This window comes from Lissotriton vulgaris, chromosome 9 (genome assembly GCF_964263255.1).
Source record: "Lissotriton vulgaris chromosome 9, aLisVul1.2, whole genome shotgun sequence".
Lineage (NCBI taxonomy): Eukaryota > Metazoa > Chordata > Amphibia > Caudata > Salamandridae > Lissotriton > Lissotriton vulgaris.
The window spans coordinates 427,105,524-427,131,322 of NC_141697.1; the positions used below are offsets into that span (position 1 = coordinate 427,105,524).

At 44.3% G+C, this 25,799-nt stretch overlaps 1 protein-coding gene across 2 annotated transcripts in view; it reads left to right on the plus strand.

Moving 5' to 3' along the window:
• The window catches only part of EXOC3L4 (exocyst complex component 3 like 4), a 424,048-nt gene extending 403,872 nt beyond the window's left edge, over positions 1-20,176 (plus strand). For both annotated transcript variants that reach the window (XM_086937846.1, XM_086937847.1), the window contains exon 13: positions 18,570-20,176. In XM_086937846.1, coding sequence (XP_086793972.1) covers positions 18,570-18,750 — 181 coding nt within the window. In that variant the 3' untranslated portion in view covers positions 18,751-20,176. The remainder of the gene's footprint in view (positions 1-18,569) is intronic.
• Positions 20,177-25,799: the final 5,623 nt, after the last annotated feature.

The window sequence follows — 25,799 nt, forward strand, 5'->3', positions numbered from 1 at the left end:
TATTGTTTTTTGGTGGTTGTGACTGCTGTTGTCTGTCTTGCCCCTGTCCCTGTATTTTATTCTGTGCCCTTTTTTCCCTTCTGTTCCCATCGTGCCCCTGTGATTCTGTGCCCTTTTTTTCCTTCTGTTCCCATGGTGCCGCCGTGATTCTGTGCCCTTGCTTTTCGCTCCCTTCGCCGCTCCCGTTCCCGCCGCCTGCGGCCCCACCCCCTGACTGCCCATTCGCTGTCCCTACCTCCGCCTCCTGCCTCACAGCTGCTCCTCCCTCCCACCTACCCATTATTGGCAGCAGCTGCGCTGTGAGGAGAGCGACCCTTGACCTTGTTAGGTAGGTTGCTCCCCCTCCGCACAACACCGCCTGTGCGTCCTGACCCTGCCCCAGCTGCCGCTGCTGAGGAAGTTGAGGCCCCCTCCACTTGCAGGCTACCACCTGTGCCTCATCCCTTGTGGCCAGTGGTAGGCCTTAGGTTTGTTCTATTGTCAGTGTCATTCATTGTATTGCCCTTATAGTTTTTACTGTTTTTTGGTGTCAGGGACTGCTGTTGTCTGTCTTCCCCCTGTGCCTGTATTTTCTCCTGTGCCCTTTATCCCTTCTGTTCCCATTGTGCCCCGTCATTCTGTGCCCTTTTTCCCTTCTGTTCCCATCGTGCCCCCGTCATTTTGTGCCCTTTTTTCCTTCTGTTCCCATCGTGCCCCCGTGAGTCTGTGCCCTTTTTTTCCTTCTGTTCCCATCATGCCACTGTGATTCTGTTACCTTTTTTTCCCCTTCTGTTCCCATCGTGCCCCTGTGATTCAGTGCCCTTGCTTCCACTCCCTTCACTGCTCCCGTTGCCGCCACTGCGTTCCCTGCGGTGGCGCCCCCCCCATACAAACTTTTTCAAAATGTTACCTGCACAAGCACTTTTTCACCGTAATCTCTGCCTGTTACCGCCTCAGCTGTTTGAGTGGATGGCGTGTTCTCGGCAGACAGACCTCTTTGAGCTCACATCCAGTCCAAGGGAGCGGAGTAGCTCTTCCGCTTGACACCCTCATAGACCGATGTGCCAGCGTGCGCTGAAGGGATTGCCGTGAGTAGGCGGCTGCCTGACCTCACTCGCGGTCACTTTGTGTTATTTTTATTTTTTATTTTTTAATACCTACATCACCTGGTATTCCCAGGCGGTCTCCCATTCAAGTACTAACCAGGCCCGTAAACAAGTCTTTATTGATTGATTTTATTTTTTTGCACCCTCAATTTAACATAAAATCCTGAAAAAAAGCAATGCAAATATAAACTTTCCGCCCCCCAGGCATGAGTATATACAAAAAGATAAAACCCGGTAAATTATATATGGCATTTTTGTATCAATATTGTGACAATCATTATATACATTTCCTGTATACATTTAACAAAATGTTTAAAAAAAAAATATTTTTGACATAAGTAAGTTACATTATCAAACCAGATTCTGTATCCAACGTGTCAGTGGGTCCCAAATTTCTAGCCCCATTCTTTGTCTCCTTCTACTCTCCCTCCGATATATAGCTGTTTCTAAATTATATGTGGCCAAGAGTCTCGTCCGCCATTGTTGAAAAGCAGGAGGATTGGGGTCCAACCAAGCTGTGGCCAGGCATATTCTTAATACTGCCATGGCGATGAATATGAGCGCTTGAATTTCTTTTGGACATGTATCTCCGTCAAGACCAAGTATTAATTCTGCCGTTGTCATTTCAATTTTTGTATTAAGAATTTTGGACAGAAAGGTGGAAATTTCCCTACGGATTGTGCCCAATGTAGCACATGTAGCAAATATTTGTACGATGTCTGCCTCATACTGCATACAGCGTGGGCATTCCATGCATCTACCCGTCCCCCATTTAACAATCTAATTGGGGGTATAGTATAATTGGAAAAAAGTTTTATAGTATTGGGCTTGGAGATTAGCCAATATTAGCCATAGTTGGGATGCCTTGAGTGATTTCTCTCAAGTTTCTTCCACCACATCCAATTTATCATGCTAATTTGCTCTACATTTTTCAATGTCATCTGATAGTGCGGATGTTAGGTTATCATTTATTACACCAATCTTTACAGTGGTATTTAGACTTATTGTTTCAATTATATGGTTTTTCCTAAACTTGGATGGGCCTCCCCCATTTTTCATTAAAAAGTCTCTAATTTGTAAAAATGTAAAGAAATCTCTTTGGTTTAGCCCAAATTCTAATTTTAGTTCCTCGAATGACTTGAATCCTGTATTGGAGTAAAAGTTGCCACACTGGGTAATCCCTGCCCTTTAACACCTTGTCAAGCAGACGTCCCTAAATGTTTCTGGGAGGTTGGTATTTCCCACTAAAGTTGTGTAATAGGAGAATCTCCCAATGCCCAAGAGTTTTTGAACATTGTTCCATGCCGAATATACACCCCTAAGCGTTTTAAATCGTACTTTTTTAAAGTGGCAATTGTAGGTTAATCGCCAGAGATGTTCTTTAGCTTCGTTGCCTAAAATTAGTTCCTGTGGTGTTGGGATTGCTCCCTCATGTTCTGTGGTCTTTTTTGGGGTGAGCAATATATATATATATTTTTTTTTTTTTGGGTAAGACGTTTATTACGCATTGTCACATGAATAGTACAGTCAATCTCGCCTACAACCACAGAAGGCCGGCTTTGCAATGTACACAGGAGTAAATGAACAGCTTATCATTACACAGCCCATCAGCCGACAACCATAGGTCCGGCGGCGTGAGTTCAGTAGCAGTGCAGTTGATGGTTTCGACAATGCATCCGCATGGTAGGTTCGCCTGATCAGTCTTACATTTTCCAGTTTTTCTTTTTCTGTTCCTGTCAAACAAAAAAAAAACCCCCGTAACCTAGGGGGGGTATCTCAAACAACATAACAACAACCCCCTGTGAAACCCAAAGCACTGTGTCACAGCATTCTTCCCCCCTCACTGCCCCATCAAGTGTAGCTCATAGCGGTCATAAGTCTTTAGCAGCCAGGCGCTCAGCCCTCAATACCTACAGACGCCACTGTCGTCAGATATTGTTGGAATGGCTCCCAGAAGTCTCTGGGGCGGGACCCCATGGGCAACTCTTCCTCATACGTGACTAGGGTGTCTCTACAATAGGCCAGATCTTCCAGCCAGTGCTTCACTGTTGGCTTTCGCTTACTATTCCAATGCAGGGATATTCGTCTCTTCGCCACCAATAACGCAATCACACAAAGCTTACGCCGTCTTGCCCTCAAGTGTGGCACCAATCCCAGGAGACAGACTTTGGCAGTGCATGGCAATTGGGCCCCCAGCATAGTGTTGAGTGTCCGTATCACCTGGTCCCAGTAACGTGCTATCGCAGCGCAGTGCCATGCCAAGTGGATGAAATCCGCATGTTCCTGCCCGCACCTAGTGCATCTAGAGTCGTCTCTCAGACCATATCTGTGTAGACGTGCAGGGGTGTGGTACATCTGGTGCAAATACTTATAATGGATCAGTCTAAGATTCCCGTTAGGCGTCAGCATCCCCGTAAGCATGCAGGAGGCCTCCCAGTCCGCTTCCGTGAGATCTTCCCCCAGTGCTGTTTGCCATTTCTCCCTGGCTCTTGTTGAGGAGCCACCATTGCTAGATTGTGCGCAGCGGTACAGTCGAGATACCAAGTGTGCCGCTGAGGGAGTGTTGATTACAAGTGTCAGTGGTGCGAGCTCTTGTGGTTCTGCTGGAAAAGACACAAAGTGTTCCTTCACCGCCCTCTGTAGCCTATAATAGTTGAAGCTAAACAACAGAGTCGGGTTCTGGATGTATGTGAGTTGGTTCAACTGTACAAACTGCCCTTCTTTGTACAGATCCCCAAGGGTGTCTATGCCTGCGCGCTTAAGAAGATCCATCCCCACCTGCTCTTGCGTGACAGACAGTGCCGGGTGGTGAGCCAATGGGAGTGTCGGTGCATAGAGTGGTGTGCAGTGCGCCATCTTGCTAAGTGTCCTCCATGCATCTATCGTGGTGTTCACAGGGTTTATATCATGGTCGTGTAGCCTGGGGCGTTTGTGTGTAAGAATGCTCGTTAGTGGGATGGGGTCAGCATCTCCATGTTCCACAGCCACGTGTGTCAGGAAGGGAATTTCGTGAAACCAGTAATGCGCATATTGCGCCTGTGCACACTGATAGTACAGGTAGATGTCCGGCACTTTGAATCCACCTTTGGCGTATGGGAGCGTCAATGTCTGCAGGTCTAATCTAGCCTGTTTACCCGCCCAGATGAGGGAAAGGATGAGGGATTTAATGTTACGGAACACCTCCGCCGGGGGCTTAATAGGTATATTATTGAAAAGATATAAGAATTTTGGCAGGAGCACCATCTTCACAATGGCAAGCCTGTCCGCCAGAGAGAGCGGTAGACCGATCCATCTCTTGACCTTGTCTTCCAAAGCAGAGACAGCCCTCCCATAGTTGGTGCGGATTACGAGCTCTGGGTCCCTGTGGAACCAGACGCCTAGGTACTTTGTCGGTTCCTCCTGCCATTCCATGGGATAATCCAGTTGCGTGGGCTGGGTGCCATCTGTCAGTGGGAGTACGAGGGACTTGCTCCAATTAATGTGGAGCCCTGAGTATTGGCCGAATTTAATGTATTCCCGCATTAGGGGGTTAAGGTTGGACTCCGGGTTTTTTACGTATAAGACCATGTCGTCCGCGTACAGGGCAATGTGTATGGGTCGTGTGGGTAGCTGAATAGCGGAGTAGTGGTGATGCTGTCTTATTTTACACGCCAGCGGTTCCAGTATAAGGGCAAACAGCATAGGCGACAGGGGGCAGCCTTGCCTGGTGCCGCGCCCAATGATGATCGGTGATGATAGATGTTTGTTTACCCGTATGCGGGCCGTCAGGCCCGAGTACAGCATCGTGATCCAGCCGATAAATAAGGGGGGGAACCCCATCCGGAGTAGGACTGCATGTAGGAACGGCCAGGCAATCGTATCGAATGCCTTAGCCGCGTCCAGTAGGACAGCTACCGCTTTGATATCCGGTGCCAGGTAGTGCGCCAGAGCAAAAAGGGTGCGAGTGTTATGCGCAGTGGACCGGTCCGGGATGAAACCCGCCTGGTCCGGTCTTATTAACATCGGCATTAATGGCTTCAGTCGGTCCGCCAGGATGCTGGCTAGGATCTTGGTGTCAACGTTTATCAATGAAAGAGGGCGGTATGAGTCGCACTGTTCTTCGTCTTTACCAGGTTTCAGAATGGCAATGATCAACGCCTCGCGCATTGACGGTGGTAGGGTTTGGGCTTCATGGGCGGCCTCGTACAAATTTACTAGATGAGGTGCCAGCGTGCTAGCGTACATTTTATAGAATTCTATGACGAAGCCGTCTGGGCCCGGCGCTTTGCCATTAGGGAGTCTTTTGATGGTGTCGATGACTTCCTGTGTCGTAAGGGGCCTAGCTAGATATTCCCTGTGTCCGTCCGCCAACCAGGCAATCTCAACATCAGCCATGTATTCTAGTATCTCCTCCCGTGGCACCTGTGCTCTGGCCTCATATAGAGCCCCATAGGATTCCCTGAATTCACCCATAATGGTTGGCATGTCGTGTGCGCGTGTGCCCTGTTTAGTGCGTATGGTCGCTATATGTTGTGTCGCCCTGCCCGAACAAATCTTTTCCGCCAAGGCCCTGCCCGGTCTACCTCCCTCCCCATAGCGTCTGGCCGTTGTTCTCTTGAAAATATATTTGAGTTCGTCATCAGCAAACGTGTTATATTCTAGCAGTATGGATTGTATGTCACTCAGTAGTGCTGTGTCCCCAGTGTTCGTGTAGCGCTGTTCCAGGTCCCTAAGCATCTCCTCCCTCCTACTAAGTTGGTGACGAATGTCTTTCAGTATACCAGCAGATGTGTTAATGCACACGCCCCGTATAGTCGCTTTAAAAGCTTCCCATAGGAGGCACGGGTCCTCCGTGGTGGGGGTGTTTAGGTCGAAGTAGTCGGTGATCGCTTTTTGGACTGTATCCACATAAAGCGGGTCGCGCAGAGCCTGCGCGTTGAAGCGCCAGGTGTAGGGCGGTGGGACATAGTGTGGAATTCGTAACCGTAGGAGCACAGGACTGTGATCTGACAGCGTTCTCGGGAGATGCGTTATCTGTTCCACCCAGGTGAGAACGTCCTGTGTGGCTAGCCAGAAGTCCAGTCTGGACCAGCTCTTGTTCGCAGCATTCACGTGTGTGGCCACCTGCTCTCCCGGGTGTAGTATCCTCCACAAGTCACTGACATGCAAGTCAGACATTACGTCAAGTAGCATTCCCCTCGCCTTGGTGTGTTGTTCCAGTGTGTGTGCTGCCCTGTCGAGCCCATCCTTTAACGTGACGTTGAAATCCCCTCCCCAGATAACATTGTCCGCTTGAACACCAGCCACAATATGCCACAGCCTTTCAAAAAAACCTGCATCATCTATGTTCGGGCCATACACATTCACAAGTGCCAATTTGTGGTGTCTCGTCTCGCCTACCACTATTACAAAGCGCCCTCCTGGGTCAGTGTGCGTGTCAGTGATTTTGAAGTGAGTCCCTTTTTTTATCAGTATGCTGACGCCGCGGGAGTATGATGAGTAGTAGGAGCCAGTGGTGGATTCTGCCCATTTGTTGCCCAGCCCGCGTGTGGAAGTGGGTGCCATGTGAGTTTCTTGTAGGAAGGCCACATCGACCCTAATCCTGTCAAAGTACGCAAACATTTGCCTTTTCTTTTTTGGGTTCCCCAGCCCCCTGACATTCCATGTTATGAAGTTGAGCGTGTCAAGGCGCGCCATTAGCATGCGTTACAGTGATATTGTGCGTCGCGTAGTCTGTGCGGCCATCTATGAAACAGCGCATCCCTGACAAATGCAGTGAAGGCAGTAAAAGAGGTCGCAATGCTTCTCAGACACAGAGCAAACATAGTTATCACAATCCGCTTCCCCATCCCCCCCCCACCCACTTCAGCACCCAAACTTTGCCAAAGCCATTCCCCCCCGAACTTCAAAACTGTGAGTAAACTTTTCGTGGGGAACACCCTCCTGGGGGTGCCGCCCGAAGCACACATCTCCATCCACATAGTGGATGTGGACGGGCGCAATTTGCATGCTAGTTAAATCGACAATGTTTACACCCTATCCCCCCCATCCCGCCCCCGATCCCCCGCAGGCACTTAGTGACCATCATCGCTCTTCTCAGCCCCCCACAGTACAGGAACGCTCGTGGGTGATGCCAGTCCCCCCAATGTCAGTGTCTCAGGGCACCCCAGTATGGCCGTACATAGCTTATCGTGCTAGCCACTTGTCCTTTGCCAGCGAAGGCCCCAATGTTCCTGTGTAGGTACTAGATTAAAGTCACCACATAGTACTCACTGCGTTTTCGCCCTGTACAGCTCCCGTTCATAGTCCGACAGCAGTGGGAGTCCCAGTCTCGTTGCGTATCACGGTAAGTTTCACCCAATTCGCAGTGCCCGTCGTGTGTCACCAGCAGTGCTGAAGCTGTCTGATCAAAAGACGCTCGGCGCGCCATCCTGTCGTCAGTCGTTGTCGCTCATTCTGCCCGCATTCTCTTGATGTTTCCGACGTTTGATGAGGGTCTTTATATATTCCTGTGCGGCTTGTACCGTCGTGAGGACCACCGGCTTGCCATCCGTCAGAATTTTAAGCTTTGCAGGGTACAGCATCGCGTATCCGATATCCAGCTCTCGAAGTTTCTTCTTTACAGGAGCAAACTCCTTCCTGGCCTGTTGTACCGCCATTGTGTGGTCTGGGTAGAACTCCAGCGAGTTGCCCTGATGTGTAATGGCTCCCTTCTCCCTCGCCAGCCGAAGTATAGTGTCCCTGTCTCTGTAGTTGAGTACTCTGGCGATAATTATGCGAGGCGGAGCCCCTGGTTTCGGAGTGGGGGCCAGAGAGCGATGAGCACGTTCGATCAGGAAGACCTCAGAGAAGCTGCCAGCCCCAAAGATGTCCTTCAGCAGGCCCTCCACGTACGTCTCCATCTTGCCCGTGTTGGTCGATTCCGGCAGGCCCGAAATGCGCACGTTGTTGCGGCGGGACCTTGCTTCCTGGTCCTCCACCTTTGCCTTCAAGGTTTCCAGGGTCCTCTCAAGAGCGCTGTGCGTTTTGTCGGTGTCTCTGGAGTGATCCTCCATCGAGGATATCCTGCGCTCTGCCTCCGTCAGCCTCTCCTCGTGTTTCTCCAGCGTGTTAGATAGAGAGTCTACCCGCGCCACGACACTGTCCATCTTGCCATTCATGTCGTGCAGGCTCTGCTGGATAGCCCTCAATACTGCTTCCATGCCAGTTCCTTCCTCTAGTGCCTGGTCTCCGTCAGCGTCGTGGGCAGCGCCCGTTTTCGACGCTTGCTTCCTTGCTTCGAAGGGCAGCTTTGACTGTTGTTTGTCCGGCTTGCCCATTGTGCCCTGGGGGTCAGCTGAGCTGGAGACTGGTGAGCTCGTTGGGGTTGCCGGCTTGGCCGTTGTCCGTGTACTTCGTAGCAGTGCTCCAGTCGCCCTCCGCGCCAAAGCCCCACTCATCAGGCCATGCTCATTGCTCAGTCGCGGTGCAGGTCAGCCCAGCGCGCCATGTAGGAGTGTCCTGCGGTGGTGTGGATGGTATAGGGCGCTCGCCGCGCTCTTCCCTGGCCGTGTGAGGTAGTCGCGCTTGCACTCGCGGGTCTAGTATGTCCCCTCAGGGCGGCAGTCAGCAGTGGTTAGCAGCTTCCAGCCTGCGCGCTCCGCGCCGTTTACCTCCAGTCGCTTCTCCTTCCAATGCGCCGCAGTAGCTACGCATAGAAGTGTTTCCGCGCCTTTTGGCCCATCAGTGCAGTATACTGGGAGCTGGTATCGCCTGGCGCAGGGTCTTCGAGTTTGCGTTTCACCGCCGTGGAACGCACATCGTCCGCCGGGATTTCTGCATGGTCTGCAGGCACCTCGTACCTGTAAGTCGCCGTTTCTAGCAGCCCCTTGCTAGCGTGCCAGGGGGAGGTTCGTCCTGTGGCCGTCCAGCGGCGGTATCGCTGGGTTTCATTCGCGGACATCCCGGTCGCTGTCCGCCATTTTGGGGAGCCGGTCCGGTCCGCGAGTGATCTTGCCGTTTTCTCTGGCGTGCGGCTTTAGTCCCGGCTGGGACCGTCACAGCGTGTAGGCGAGCCCGTCAGCCATCCATTTCGCCGGTTTGCGTGAGGATCGGGACAGTCTGGGGCCAGGGGTTCCGATGAGATGCGCCCGTCCGGCGGAGCCGACTTAGAAGTCAGCCATCTCGCAGTGCGCCCTCTAGCGCCCCCGGGGTGAGCAATATATTACTATACTTTATTATCGTGGCCCACCAATACATTTTGAGATTAGGCAGTGCGAGGCCGCCTCTGTCTTTTGGGAGTGTAATGTATTTGAGTGCTCTGCGCGTTTTTTTGTAATTCCATATAAACTGAGAGAATACATTCTCTATGTCCTTAAATATTTGTGGGGTGAATTCTAAACATTTGGTCCTAAAAAGTATAACAAATTATGAAAATATAAAATGTTTATGGCATTGCACCGTCCCACAAGGGTCAAATGAAGATTGTCAATTCTACTGTGGTTTTTTCCTGTTTGTTTTATCAGAGGTTCCAAGTTAATTTTGACCAAATTATCTAGGTCTGATGTAATGTTCACTCCTAGGTACATGGCGTTGGTAAATACCCGGTCTTCCTGATATGTGATATTGCTATTAACAACTATCTGGGTTTTGCCCTGTTTAAGCTTGTATCCTGAAACCTCCCCAAATTGTCTGGCTTCTTCTTCCATCGCTTTCACTGCTTCGCTGGGATCTCCTGTGACTATTGCTATGTTGTCCGCATAGGCTAGGGTCTTGGTATTACCGTTGATGGTTTTGATGGGTGGTATTGCTAGATTTGATTCTAGTCTAAGAATAAAAGGATTAATAAAGATTGCAAATAATATTGGAGAGCACGGACACCCCTGTCTCGTCCGGATATATGACGTTACAACGCATACCATTACAACTACCTACCATTACAACGCGACCATTACAACGCATACCAACTCCAGTCCCCGTGGACACTAGGGAAGGTGTTGGATAGTAAATTATACTTATTCCCTATCCTAGAGCGCCCCCCAGCGCAATGCGTTGTAATGGTATGCGTTGTAAAAGTTGCGTTGTAATGGTAGGTAGTTGTAAAAGTTGCGTTGTAACAGGTGTATACCGCCTCGTCCCTCTGGTTACTTTAATATTCCCAGACATTTCCCCATTTATCATGACCACCGCTTCTGGAGTTGTATATAACATACAGGTAGCTTTAATTATTCGGTCACCAATACCACTCTTCGAAATAACTGTCCAAAGATACTGCCAGGAGACCCTATCAAAGGCCTTCTCGGCGCCTACAAGTATCAAGGCCATAGGGTCTACTGCCACTTCTGATATATCGAAAAGTGTGATGACCCTCTGGACATGGTCAGTGGTGGATCGACCCGGAATGAAACCATGTTGGCGTGGCGAAGTCATGTTATGTATATGTTGCACCAGTCTGGTTGCCAGTAGTTTCGAGTAGATTTTAGAATCACAGTTAATTAGTGTGATAGGGCGATAAGATCCTAGTTGTGTAGGGTCTTTGTTTTTTTTCGGGAATATTACAATTTTTGCCATAGCCCATGAGCCAGGTGGCTGGCCCCCCAAGAAAATATGTGTCATTAATGTTGTTATAATCTCCTTCAACGGTTTATGGAATTTGGCATAAAATTCCACTGGTATCCCGTCCAGCCCGGCTGCTTTCCCGGGGGCTAGACTATTAATTGATAGCAAGATTTTGCTCCATTCTGGACTTATCGCCAAGCTTTCTTGGTCTTCCTCCGATAGTCGGGGTATAATAGACTGCTTTATATACTCTTCTATTTTTCTTTGATTCTTATCAGTTTCCTTGTATAGATCTTGATAGTAATCTTGAAACGCCCATCTTAACCCTATTGGGTTTTGTATAAGGCCACTTTTGGGGTCATTGATTTATTTAATTGGATTAGCCATATTTTCTTGTCTTGTTCGTACCGCCAAGTGATGCTCTACTTGTTCGCTAAGTTCATATATTCTTTCTTTATTCACTATAGCTTTATCGACTGCCTTTTTAGTAAATATCTCTGCCACATTATTTCTTGCAATGGCCACAGTGCCCAGTGTTTCTTTAATGTTGTGCCCCTCTAGTACTGCCCTCATAAGGTCATCCTCTGAAGTTACTAATCTTTCCTGTAACGTTTTCATTTCCTGTTTTGACGCACGGTTAATATTAAGGGAGAATCTTAAGGTCTCTCCCCTAATTCCTGATTTTAAGGTATCCCAGACTATTTTGATTGGTGCGCTTCCCATGTTATCCCCTAGGAACTCTGGGATCCATTTGTTTAAGCATTGACAGTACTTTTCATTTAGAAGTAAGGCCCTCTCGAAAGTCCATAAATTCTGACTATGGTCTGGCCCTTCGATATCCATGCTGAGCATCAGTGGATTGTGGTCAGATAGGACTCAGGGAAGTTTCTCTATTATGCATTTTGATAGAATTGTATGGGAAATTCATATATAATCTAGCCTGGCCAGTTTAGTGTGTGGGTGAGAAAAAAACATATAACCCGGATCGCTGGGGTGTTTCGCTTGCCAACAGTCCCCTAGGCCATGTGTGGTGCATAATTCTTGGAGTATGCTAAAAACTCTGGGTTTCCTTCCTTTATATGTGATGTCCGGCCTTGATTGCCAGTCCGAGGGTAGATTCAAGTTAAAATCGCCACACATGATAAATGGGGGTGACCAGTGAGCTAATTCGTTTAAGACAAATATCAATAAATCTGGGTCATCTGTTGGTGCCCCATATATGGAACATATTGTTGCTTTCTTTCCCTGGCCATATTGGCATTCTGTTATTGCCCAGCGCCCTAATTTATGGGCTGTAGACCTGATGAACTGAAGCCCCCCTCCGATTGCCAGGATGGCTACCCCCCCCTTGTCTTTGTCGCCTGCGTTGTTAATATGATCAATCTGTATCCCATGTTTTTTAGCCGTTGTTGCTGCGACCCATCCACATGTGTCTCCTGCATGCATATAATATTAGGACCCATTGCCTTGAGGCCGATTGCCACCCTTTGTCTTTTTTTCAAGTCATTAAGGCCACAGATATTGATCGGTAAAATCCTTAACTTAGCCATTTTTTACATATTTCTGATTCATCCTTACACCACATTTTGTCATATGTTCTTCGTTTCTGTTTGTAAGACTATAGCATGATTGTCTCATGTTCTTTCTTAGTTTGAATCCAGATCTGACTGTTATTGCCTGTGTTATTTTATGCTTGTGTTCTCTTCCCACCCCCCCCCCCACCCTTGCCCTCCCTCCCTTACCACCCCTTGAGGGATCCTCAATCCCGGGGAATCCAGGTGTGGGCGTCAGTCTAATCAGTGTGCCCCAGCCCGCCCCGCTTCCCGCACCCCGCGTGCCAGACATATAGTACGATTAGGAGTGTGATCTAAATAAAGTTTCTCTATGTCTTAGTAGATCACCATATATTACATCATATTTTTGATTATCAGTTTTTTTCTTTTCACTCCCCCTTTTCTTCAGAAGAGTTGAGCCCAATCCTTTACTTGCTTTCTGCTTCTTGTCTACCCGCTGGTTTTTGTTGTCTCTCTGTTTTAGAGTTCCTTGAGTCTGAAATTTCTTTATGAAATGCCTGACCCTGAATTTCACTCGTGAAGCTCCGTGTTGTTCCATTAATAATTATTTTTAGACGAGCTGGGTTTTGCAGAAAGACAGTTGTACCCATTTGTTCGAATGGTGTAATTAGTTGCCTCAGCCTCAACCTCTGTTCCACCGTGGCATGAGCATAGTCTGGTCGAGCGAAAAACATGAAACCCTTGTGTTCCATCTTTCTATTAGGCCGAGCAAGATCGTAGATAGCTTCACGTAGAAGAAAGTACCTGAAGTACACTAGTACTGTCTTGGGTATTGTGGTGGATTGTGAGTTCGCTTTGGGAGAGTTAGGGGGAAGCGATGGGCACGCTCTATCTCCCTCTCCATTTCCCAGGACTGTAGTTCAGGGAAGGCTGTTTTAAGGAGCGTGATCATGAAGCCCCTTGGGTCTTTTCCTTCTAAGCCTTCGGGGATGCAGAGGAAGCGCAGGTTGTTTCATCTGGCTCTGTTTTCCTGGTCTTTGACCTTTAGCATCAGATCTTTTATAATTCCGTCTTGTTCTTTTTCTTGTGTTTGTAGATTAGTAACGTCTTTTTACAGATTTTCGGTACGTGATTCTACGGAGGCAATTTTTTCTGAGATTTCGGAGCATGTTTGACCCACTTTTTTGATTGCTTCTTGTAGCTTTTGGATGGCAGCGTGATTCCTCCTGTTGTCAATTTTAACATCTTTTTGGAAGCTTTTGATTGAATTTAGTACTTCGCTCAGAGAGTGCTCTGCATGTTTTCCTGTGAGACTTGTATGTTCGTACGTTTTTTGGCTACTCCCTTTGGTCCCATTTAAGGTGGTTTGTTGATGGACTGAGTCTGTTGTTGGCTTAGGGGTTGAGTTTTTTCTTGTGTAGTAGGTTTGCTCTGTGATGCTCCCTTGATCTGTAGTTTCTTCATATATTATTTTATTGTGTCTTTTGTCTATTTCTCTTTTTTTCGAGCTTCTTCCTTGGGGTTTTGTCTTGTCCTGATTTGTTTGCTTTCCTTATGTTTGGATCAGGGGAATCTGATAATTCTGAGATCTCTGGAGTTGATGGATCAAGTCTTTGCTCATCACTAGGGTCACTTGCTTCACTACAGGTAGAGATGCCTGTTTTATAAATATCCGAGTCTGATTCCTCTGTAATGGCTTGGGTTTCAGAATGTAATATTGTAGTTTTTGTTGGGGGAAAAGGGTGATTGGATATTGGCTTTCTGAGCATGCGCTCCACTATCTCGGGTAGAATTTTTGTTTTGCACGCCATTTCTTTTCCCTGAGCGGGGTCTGGTGTTAGGATTCCTGGATCGGGCACCGGTCTTGTTGCCCTATTCATTTCGGCTCCAGGTGCAGCTCCAGGCGCTACCTGGTCTGCCCAACTCGACCCGTTGGTCTCACAAATTCGGACCCCTTGGTCATCTGGTATAGCCCTTTTGTTTTCTATATTGAGCGAATCACTTATCCCTTCCTTAAGTAGAGGGCTAAAGATATTAGAGATCCTTGGTTGAGACTCTAATGTTTGCCCAGTGGTTTTAGCGGATGCTTTCAAGTTCTTAATTGCTTGTAGTCGTTTTGCCTTTTTAGCCATCAGTTCCAGATTGTCATTGTCATTATCTTCTGTATCCTTCCCTTTCCCCTTTTCTTTCCCTTACTTCCCTTGCTTCGCATGCTCCTTTTCAGTGTTTTTCTCATAGTTTTTGTCTTTCTTATCTTTGTTTTTATCTTTATCTTTATCTTTGTCTTTGTCTTTTTTTATCCTTTTCCCTTTCTTTGTCTTTACTTTCCTTTGCTTTGGCCCCCCTAGTTTCAGGTCTTCTTTGCGCACCCTTGATTTTCTGAGAGCTCCCAGTGCTCGGAGTGTTCTGTATTTCTTCTGCGTCTTGTGCATCTTGTAATTCAGGCTCTTCTTGTGATGCTTCTTGTGGGGGTTGTGGGAGTTGTTGTGTGTTCTGTTCACTTTGCTCCACCACCCCTGATTCCATCCTATGGCTTATTTTCGCGTGTTGATTTGGATCCACTGATGTTAGGGTCAGGTTTTGTCGGGATTCCTCAGCCTGATCTCGACAGCCCTGGTATTCCTGGAAATTATACACATATAATTTCAATCTGCATTTTTTATGCGGTTTATACCACTTCCCCAGGCTATCTAAGCCTGGAGGCACACGTGAACTTTCACTGCTGCTCCTGACAGGCTCCTTGCCAGTGCTCCCAGCTTCTAGCCCCCATCTGCACACCCCCCGCGTGCGCGCTTGCACTCTTGAGCCTCTTTTCTGATCTCTGGTCTCTAGGATGCCTTGACGACAGGTTGAGTCAACCGTGCGACGGGGCAGCGGGGGTTGTGGAGGACGACCGAGTGGCTGAGCCGTGCTTGATGAGCTTAGAACCATGGCTGACAGTAAAAGACCCTGTGCCATGATTTATCAGCGGTATTCGATACTGTCAGCCATGCTCAACTACTAGATAGACTCGCCACCTTGGGTATCAGGGGTCAGGCATACCTGTGGCTTGAATCGTTTCTATCTGGCAGGTCCCAAAGGATTAAACTCAGCTGTGGAGTCCCCCTGGGCTCATCCCTATCCCCACTCCTCTTTAATGTCTACATGCAACCTCTAATAGCAGCCTTAGCCAACATGGGCTGTAAAATCTACAACTTTGCGCCCCAAAGGTACCAAGCAGAACCATCTAAACTTAAGAAAACTGCAGCTATGCATAGTTTATGAGCAGTCCAGCAGGGGGGCAGCAGATTTTCCCAGAAATGGACAGGTCTCTGGGCTGTAAACTAGAGACAATCATCCATTCCATGTAATGACGTGGCAGGGGCCAAGTTAATTCTTCCTGAATGCTCCCCAATAAAAGATGTTGGGTCCACACTCTGACGTGCCTCCACCGCTCCGATTACAGTAGGATCATGCACGAGGCCTGTTTGCATTCTCCTGTAAGGCACATCCAAATGAGGTTTCTCCTAATGTTAATGTGCTGCATCAGCTTTCACTCGTCCCATGGCTTACTTCAGTCCCTGTGTTAATTGCAGGAGGAATCTTGCCAGGAAGGTAGCACCAGCACCTCCTGCAAGATAGACAAGTTCACATCTGTGAGGGCGGGTCATCTGTGTAGGCACAGGGAACAGCAATAGAGTCTACAGAGTAGGCCCATGTCACAGGCTGTTATGGTCAATCACCCGACAACTGTAGAGGCAACGGCTGATTAAGCCTCGAAGAATACGGTACTCCACTCCACAAACCCCATTCATGGCTTTCCCCCACTGGGCACTGGAATTGAAGCAGTATACAATCAGTATCAGGTGGAATACTTCAGAGCTTTTCTAGGGAGCCAACATTCATACGTATAGCTCGGCCTCCCTATGCATCTATCCAATGTGCCAAAGATACTGAGTTTAGTAATAGTAGTTATTTGTACAACTCTAAATGTGGAGTTACCAAAACTATAATGTAGTGAATTGGCATTTTGCTAAATGTGTACTTCCTTGCACACCAGCTTACATTTAGAATTCAACAATGGAGAGAAATAAATCGATAATAACAAATGTTGTATTATTCGGTATTCCCATACTTTTCCCGATAAACAAACAGTATCCCACTTATATGGCCGAGCCTATCGCCTTTATCGCCAACGGTTCCAATATTCAGTATGCAGACAGGAACATATTTGTCATGCCAGTTGACCCATTCAGGCAATGTAGATAACTGCAGTATTTGGGCCTGGGCTCAGCTGCGACCCAGGTAAACTTACAGACAGTTCTGAAAAATAGATACCCATGAGAGTCCTGGGTGGTGTTACGTGTGGATGCCACAATGTTTCCTACCCAGAATGTCCCACAAACCTCAACCTTTGGCTAGAATCGCACATTTTCCTCTCACTTTGGTGATGGAGAGTTCAGAATCTGCAGTTTCTACCAATACTTGAGCTATGAAAAGCTCCAAAACACAATGTGAAAACATCACAGTTTCACGATTAAAAAATGTAAATGTTTTTGTTCTGTGGGTAGCTGCTGTATTTTTGCCTGGGCTCAGCCGCCACACAGGGAATCCTATTAAACCTAGATATTTCTGACACCCAAGAGAGTCCAGGGTGGTGTGACTTGCATGGATCCATGATATTTCAATACCCAAAATGCCATGCAAAACTCAAACTTTGGATAACATCATGCATTTTCCTTCGGGGATATGTAGGGAACAGATTATTCCTACCACCTAGCATTTTCACACTTTTGATTGATGTTCATTTTTTTGCTGGGGGAGAACCCTTCCTGCTCCCAAAGTATCGATGGTGCTAGTGGTTGGATCCCTCTTTTGGGATTACAGTTCTGTGCTGATCCCCAAGAAGAGATCCACTAGGGACCCACATTGTCTATTTTCCGGTGGCATGTCTCCCACATAAATCAATGCTTTGAGACAGAGTTATGCTCCTGAGCACTGATGAAGGTGAAAGCACACCATGCCCAAAGGTGCTGTCTGCTGTTAAGATTGTTACTATGAAATCAGCTTCCTGTGTGTCACAGTAAAAAAAAATAATAATAATTCGGACATGAGGGAAGCTTTTCCCTTGCTTTCTGAAATTCATTTTTTTTACCAATGCAGAGGATGAACGATTTACTTCCCCCACACTACAAATGTAATACAGTGAACAGTTTGTCTACTGCAATTAAGTGGTAAAGGAGTCAAAGCTTATAGGTAGCCTTTAATCTTTCTTTGTGGGTGCTGATTTAGACCAACCTTACACAAAAATGCTTATGTTGTCTCCACCATCCCACTGAGCTCCGAGTCATAAATCAATGGCTTCCAAGTGACCTGAACTCCGTGACCTACTCCTACCACTATCATTTGTTAAAACTGTACATTTCGGGAACATCTCATCTTGTGGTCTTGTCTGGTTTGAATGAAGTCCTCAAGCAAACCTCATAAACCTAATTTAGCATTTGACTCCCTTAGCAGCAATAGTTTCAATATTGCCCAAGCATTTGAGACCAGTTCTCAAGTTCCCATAATTCTGGCTGAAGAGGAATGAATATTGGGTCTACCACTGGGCACAGTATTCTGAGTCATGAAAACTGAAAATGAGGAAGAACATTAGCTGCAACATTCTTTGTGAAATACTTTCATGCATTCTTTACACATTCATGTCTCACCCGGAATTCAAGGTTGATGCAAGCTGACCTTAACTATGTGACTCAGAAGACCTTAGACAGTTGGACATCTGACTGACTGTGTATTTATTGCATGCACTACAGCTAAAGTCCGATGAGAAATAGGGGCATTTGTACACTCTTCAAAATCTTAACTCAGATAAAACCCCAAAGAAGGCTAACTTAAAATTGACCATGGATTTCTATTGGGGGTAGCCAGAGAGATCCCTGAATTGCCCATTGGTACGCCTGACACAATCCTTTCTGCCTGTGGTCTTATGGGTCATAAAAGCAGCAGAGGAATAAAGAGTAAACTTGGATTTAGGCTCCCTGGTTTCCTTCAGTAGTTTCCTCTGCCTACTTTTCCTCCTCCCCGCTGCAGCAAATAGTAAGTTTTTGAGGTGTTAGAGGTGGGACAAGGATTCAACTCTAGGAGATCCTCAGCATCAAAGGCTACTTGTCGTTCGCATGTACACTGCCATTTTAGTGATTGATCCCTGTTTTCCCTTAGCTATTGATCCCTGTTTTCCCTTGGATACTGCTGTCCACTGCATGCTTACTTGCTTATTCTGGGACTGTTAACAGCACACAATAAATGTAAATACGTTTGCAATAAACAGACTGACAGGTTTGTTATTTTACCTATTTACATTTTGTATCCAGGGGCATTTGTGCCACTACCACGTGGGTAAAAAGCACCTGAAAAGTTTAACACATATATATATATACTAAAATTTAACCATTTCATTATTCTTTTGCTTTCTCAGTGAGGAGCATGTATCTACAATTCTTTACCTCCAAGGAACAGGAAGGCGCAAGAAAATGTCAATGCTCCACCACTTTAAGAAACTTAAAAAGGATGCAGGAGCAATGCCAGGTGCAGACAGGTCGCTCTTTATAACAATTGAGGTTCCAACTCAAGTTCAGTGTATTTCCTTTTTAATTTAACATAAGGGGGCCTTAGGCGACCATACTGCTAATAGTAAGATTGTGACCATATACGTTCTTTACACCAACAAGCTTATTTATTGTAAATATGTCCACATTTCACCCTTTGCCAATATCAAGGTAGAAAATGGAGCTGTTATTCTCAGAGATACTATTCCTACTGGCTAATAAAAACTATTGTATTAATTGCATGAAACTGTTGAATTTGAATATATATAGAGAAATTAAAAAATGTAAAAAGAAATGTTGACATTTTTTTTAAACTTGATGTTCAATGCTCATCTCTAGTCACCTGTTCCTAAATACAAAGTTTCACAGATGCACAGGTCCCGATTCACAAAGGTGCAGTCATGTCTGTTACTGGAGTGGATACCGCTGCCATGGAAATTAAGCTCTCCTATGGAAAAGTGTGGAGAAATTTAACAGAGTATAATATTAGGAAATATATAAATTTATTGTACAATATAAATGTAATTCATTTTAAATATTTTTATCTAACCTGGAAATAAAAAAAGCATTTTACAGCACATTAACTTCTCAAATTAGGTGTTTATTACACAATAAAATTAAATAAAAATACGAATTGCATTTATAAATATCAATTTTTAAACAATAATTAAAAAATACCTTCCACAACATTTTTATTTTAGATTTAGCCAAATTTAACTGATATAATGAATTTACCATTAGTTCCCATGGGGTGTTATTTTAGTTCCCTATCTCTGTTGTTTTCTATGGGAGTGTTTTGCAGTGCCGGTTGTTGGCCATGTTTTGCTGTTGATGTATTACAAGGCTGGGCTAGAAAACATATACAACTGTTTTCACACCTTTTAGACTTTTGAATTAGCATGTACCACCAAACCCTTCCTTACATTTCCCTGAATCTCTCCCATTTAGTAGTAAGTGTTCCTTATTTTCCAGTCTCTTCTCCTAGTCTCTCCCACATTTACCACCAAAACGTATACCTACATGTGCAAAGATCTCCACTACAGTGGCAGAGGTCTCTGCACAGAAGAGATAAGAGAGGCAGAAGCGGACGTGTCTGGTTAGAGGTTTATGAATTGCATTTGGTAGTAAGTCGTACTATTGTCACACTTCTTTAAATGCAACAGAATGCAGTTTGTGAATCGGGACCATGGTGTGGAGCAATTTTGCATGGATCGTATCTTGCTGCTAACCTGCCCAATTTAGACTGTATTTCACATTAAATCCATCCTGGTAACCTGTTTAATGTACCAAATGTATCGCAATTTATAAAAAATGCACTTTACCTCTTTCTACACTCTATTGAGGAAAATATAGTATGAAATGCTGGGCGCCACGTGAAATTTGCAAAATCCCTTCTGCAAGAACTACAATATATAAGAGTATTTCGTTGAAAAGTAGTGTTTGCTATTTTTATTAAACTGTAAATGCAAGAAAAAAATTCAAAATATGTTGTTTCTATTTCTGACATAAACGTTTTCACTGATTCCGAGTGTAAGAGTAAGATTTGATGTGACTTTCCATCTCTGAATTGAGAAGACACTTTTCATCCATCAAAATAACAACACCTAGGCAACTTCGGGGTCCTGCTAGGATATCAGGTACATAAACACATTGATAAAAAACACAAATTTGTTGTGCAGTGGGGCAGTATACAGGGCAGATGAACTAGTAAAACAATTTCATATAAATCTGATTTATTTGAACAATATCATGAAGAAATGTTATATTATTTTTTAAAAGATAAAAAGAACATATCCTAGGTATTGTTATTTTGATGAATATTGTGCCCTGACCTAGGAACTTGTTACTAGTCGCAGGGGGTCCCTTTCTTATTTGAAGACACTTTTCATCTACATAGCTACCCTTGAGATCGATTGACATAACGTTTCACTGGTATTATGTTTGAATGGAAAAAATCTAAATTATTACACACTGAACGTAATATTTATTCATGGGTCAATAAATATTTACATGCAAAAGTGTCAAATGCATTCGTGTAAATTATGAAAAATAGGCACAAATGCTCACTTATATTTTTCTAGTGAATGCATAAAAATGACTGCTTACAGGTAGTGCAGATTTGGTGAACACCAATGTAATCAAATTTTTGAAATATTTACAAACATTTTTCAAAACATTCCCTACGGATAACGGCACATCTGTCTTACTCAAGAATGACCAAAGCATAAGTGATGCTGAAAGTATGGACATATGCGCCATTATTCACCATTTATGTAAGACGTAAAAATATGCTATGGAAAAAAATTCTTTCATGGAAAAGGAAATAAAAACATTCTATAGTTCATGAACATTTTAGCACATGCAAAAACTAGCCAATATATTGATCTCTCATGTTGAGCTATGAAAAAGGCTCAACTGTGCTTGTGTAAACCCTGTTACTATTTGCAGAACTAGTGACATGGAACATTAATGCAAAACTAATTCAGAGTTAGCCACAAATGTTTTGTGTAAGAAATCGATAAATTATAATGCTGAGCAGAAGTAGTCTGTTCATGTAAAAATTGGCAACTGTATTTGTGAATGGGCCACTGAGTATATAGTAGCCAGTTGTATATGTTCCATATGTTCCTAACTTAGACAGTTAAAGTAATTGAATCCAATTTGCCTATACAAGAAAACGAGGATTCATTCACTAGAGAACTTACTATCATTGCTCTGATCAATCCCTATTCCCCTTTAACATTTTGAGGCGTGCTATAAAGGCAATAATGGCCAATAAAAGCATAAATCTAGTTAGAAGAGTACTTTACTCTCCTGATATGACATACAAGCCAACTTCCAGGCTAACAACTTATCTCTTAAGGTAATCACAAATCACACTGCCCACCTCCAGAACACTGCTAACAAAGGTAAATCCTCACAATGATTCTGCAACAATCGCAATGGCGATAGAAAGACACTGGGAATAGCAAAAAGAGCAGTCAAAGGTTCCACTCTAATAAATTCTCTAAATCACATAAAAGGTAAAAGAAGAGTATAGCGAGACACTGTGCTTGCAGCCAAATTCCTTTGCCATAACTAACAAATAAAAGGTCTAAAAACAGATCCAAAAAAACTTTTTGAGATTACCAACCAGAAAATGCAAATATCAGCGCCACAGGTGCTTGTTCAATTTAAGTGCCGCACATTTAGATACTTTTCCTTTCACAGGATCAATAATATCAGAGATTTATTCACAAACTACAAGAATATAACCAAACATTAACCAGTTGGAGCAATTTCTCACTAAGACATACTCGTTACTATCATAGCTGGTATGAGTAACTCAGGGTTCATTGATGACCAGGTCCCATATTTTTGACCAAAGATCTATTCCAAACCTTGAGGCCTTTTAGGATGTCGGGTGGATCGCCACCGCCATGCAGGCGGTGGTGATCCGCCCGACATCCGACCCCATCCGCCACCTATTTCCCCCTCCATATTACAATGGCGGGGGGCCGTGGTGGACGGAAACACCGTTCGCCGATTTTCCGCCCCGGTTGTCTTGCGGCCGGGGCGGAAAAGGGTTCATATGGCTGGTGGTGTCTTCCAGACACCGACAGCCATATTAGGATGGCCTCATGCAGATGGCTTTCCGTGGCGGCATGCGGTCTTTACTTTGGGGGCCACATGCAGGCCCCTATGGTGAAGGCGAGAGGGGGTGTGCACATGGGGGGTACCTCTGGTACCCCCCTGCATTTGCATACACAAAGCAGCAGGCACCGCGCGGTGCCTGCCGCTTTGTGTATGCAAATGCATGCCGGCATTTTTAACATTGCGGCGGGCGGTGCTTTCAGCACTGCCCGCCGCAATGTTAAAAACGCATGATGCGCCCTCCAGTGTGGCGGGCACATCATAATTGGCATGGCGGGACCGCCGCACACATCGCGGACGGTCCCGTTTTCCACAGGGATGGCGGGCGGGCAAAGTCCGTCCGCCATCCTAATCGGCCCCTTAGTTCCCACATTTGCTCCTTCTTACACATATCTTCCCTAACATGGTATAGTCTTGATTGCTTTAAAAACAGAACATATCAAAGTGTTCTTAGAAACCCTCACCTGCATTGGCAAACTTTACTGAAAAATGTGTTGTCTCACTAAAGGACCACATTCACGATAACGGGTTACTTGGAACTTACCAACCTGGTTTTAGACATGGGCATAGCACAGAAACTGCCTTTCTATAGATCATTGAAAATTCACTTAGAAACATCAAAAACATTACAGCTTGCCTATTCATTCTAATCAACTTTCAGTATTGTAGACCACGATAAAACACTTGAAAATGAGGTGGAATTAAGTGAAAATGTTCTTAAATGGTTCAAATTTTACCTCTTGAAAAAGTTTCTATGTGTATAATTTGAAACACCTTTCTCTGGCACCATTCATGTGCCATGTGGTGCTCCTCAGAGAGCTTCTTATCACTTATACTTGTCAACCTATATGTTGAACCTCTTTCACAATTATGCAGATAAACCACAGCCAAAGAGCCAAAATCGTAGTTTGCTAATATCCAGTATTTGATGGAGCAAACACTCAAATTAAATGCCACAAAGATAGAATGTTTCCTTATCACCAGTCAAACTAAAACCTCTGTGCATAAATTGGCAACATATTTTGCATAAGTACATATTACATTCCAAAGGGCTACCTCTGCAAAATCACTGTGCTTTTCACTCAGTTGAAACCTATATTTCAGAATTGTGCGATAGCATCAAAATGTTACCTAGAAGAAATTAAAAAAGCAAATAGATCCTTTTTACACTGCAAATGCTCTCTCCTTACTGCTGTAACAAAAAAATCAACCTACACCCAATTAAAAGCTGTTTTGCATGCAGCAGCCCAATTCCTAGCCAACATAGCAAATCAGAGCAAATCTCTCCTGCACTACCAGTACTTAACTAGCTCATTAACAGAGCCATTTGCTCATTCAAACAGTTTGTTTGGCTAAGAAGTGATCCATCTTAATACCTCTGGATGTTCTTATAAGATACACAAACTCCTAATAGAATCAACATTTCTAAGCAGCAGAATTAACATCCTACTTTACACTACACATGAAAAAGGAACTACCTTATCTAGATCCTTCTCAGGTCACACACTCAGAACCTGGAATGCAATTTCAGCATACACCCCCTCATTCCCAATTGTTTAAAGAAAAGTACTCACAACCTCCTAAAAATCAAACAGCCAGATCGTTAAGTCCTGTTGCTTGTTTCTTATTCAGTCTAAAGCTGCTCACAATATTTCAAGACCAAAGTGTCCCTATTATGAAGTTAGTGATGCGCATCTTTTACTGAAAAACTTTACTCTAATTGAAAAGACATCCAAAATGTGATCCTGTTAATGAAAATTGATGATCCTATTAATAAGAGAAATGTTAATGTCAATGTAGAAGTAAGATCTTATGTAACTATATACATATATATATATATATATATATATATATACACATATATATATATATATATACATACATATATATATATATATATGTATATATATATATATATATATATATATATGTATATATATATATATATCAGGAACACTCCAAACTTCAGCATGCAAGTATATATATGTAACACAATGTATGTTTATGCCTAAAATGTGTAAATAAAGACGATATTGAGTTAATGGAATCAAAATGTTAGAGAAATTAAGTGATGTAATTTAAATTGCCCTCTCAACTTTATTTGTAAACAGTCTCTGTCATTATATTTTGTGTGCTACTGTAATTCATAATGCAATGTAAAGCAATCTGAAACCCACAAGGGTTAACTCCACACTCTAAAAAACAACTTTAAAAAAACAAATAAAAAAGGTTTGTCCTTTAAGTAGCTTTTACGAATAAGATGTGGTTTAATTGTTTGATAGGGTTTCTCAAACTCTATTTTTATTGCTATACAATTCAAAACTGGATTTATAACTAGCCTTGAGAAAAATGTTAATTAAGTCAGAGTAATTGGAATAATTTTTGCTATTTTGTATAAACAAATCTAGGCGAAATTACAGAGATTATGTCATTAGGCCACATTAGGTAACTTCTGGAGAAATCTTAGCACGAGATGCACTGTTCCGTAGCTGCATTGTGTGAACTGTTAGTAAATCTGGGTTTAACTTCCTATCTTGCTAGGGAGCTTAACATGTTCCCTGACCTAGGAATGCAACCCTGCTGCTCCATGTGTCACCTGCATAGGCCTATTTCTGTTCTAGAGAGAGACAGCATACACCATTTGCTCTATATTCATGGGAAGTGATCACATCAGAACAGCTGAGATCATGCTCCTGCAGTGACACATTCACCAACATGATATAAAAAGCTGAGTTAGGGTATACCTCCATCATGTTCATTTGGGGAAAAAAGCTGCCTCCATGTTTTTACAAGTCAACGCAAAATGTGTCTTTTACCTTGTTGAGGTGTAATAAAAGCGTACTGTAACATGCACAAAAATGCTGAGCTTAGGTTGCCAAATTGACCAAGGTAACTTGCGATTTTTCGTAAGTGTGCACTTTTGAGTTAGTTTACTACTTTTCAATATTCACAAACACCCAGTGTAAATTTACTATTAAAGTGTAACTTGCATGTCTCCAACCTTCAGTTGAAATTTAAAACTGTATGGTTACAACATGTAATTTGCAACATTATTTTATGGCTGGCAGAGACTCCGCACTTTTGAGAGAGGCTACGCAATCAGGGCGGAGATTTCTGCACATACAATATAGGACAGGCATAGGCATAACTTTGTACATAGTTTGTGAATAGCATTTTATAGTATGTTTCTGGTACTGCAAAACGTACTACAAGGTGTTGTGTGACTCAGGCCCATTATTTGTTTACCCCTGTATGTTTGCTCTCAAATATTGATTGATTACTGCTTTCTGTCAATCTGGGGTGGGAAACAGCATGAATTACGACTGCTGAAGAATGCTTTGCCTTTGCAACATGGGCGGAAGAACGAAAGCGCCTGTACCACGCATTCCATTTACAACGCAAGTTGTTATAAAGACATGCGTTAAGTAAAGGGGCGTTGAACTTTAAAGTCCAACGCTTTCCCTACT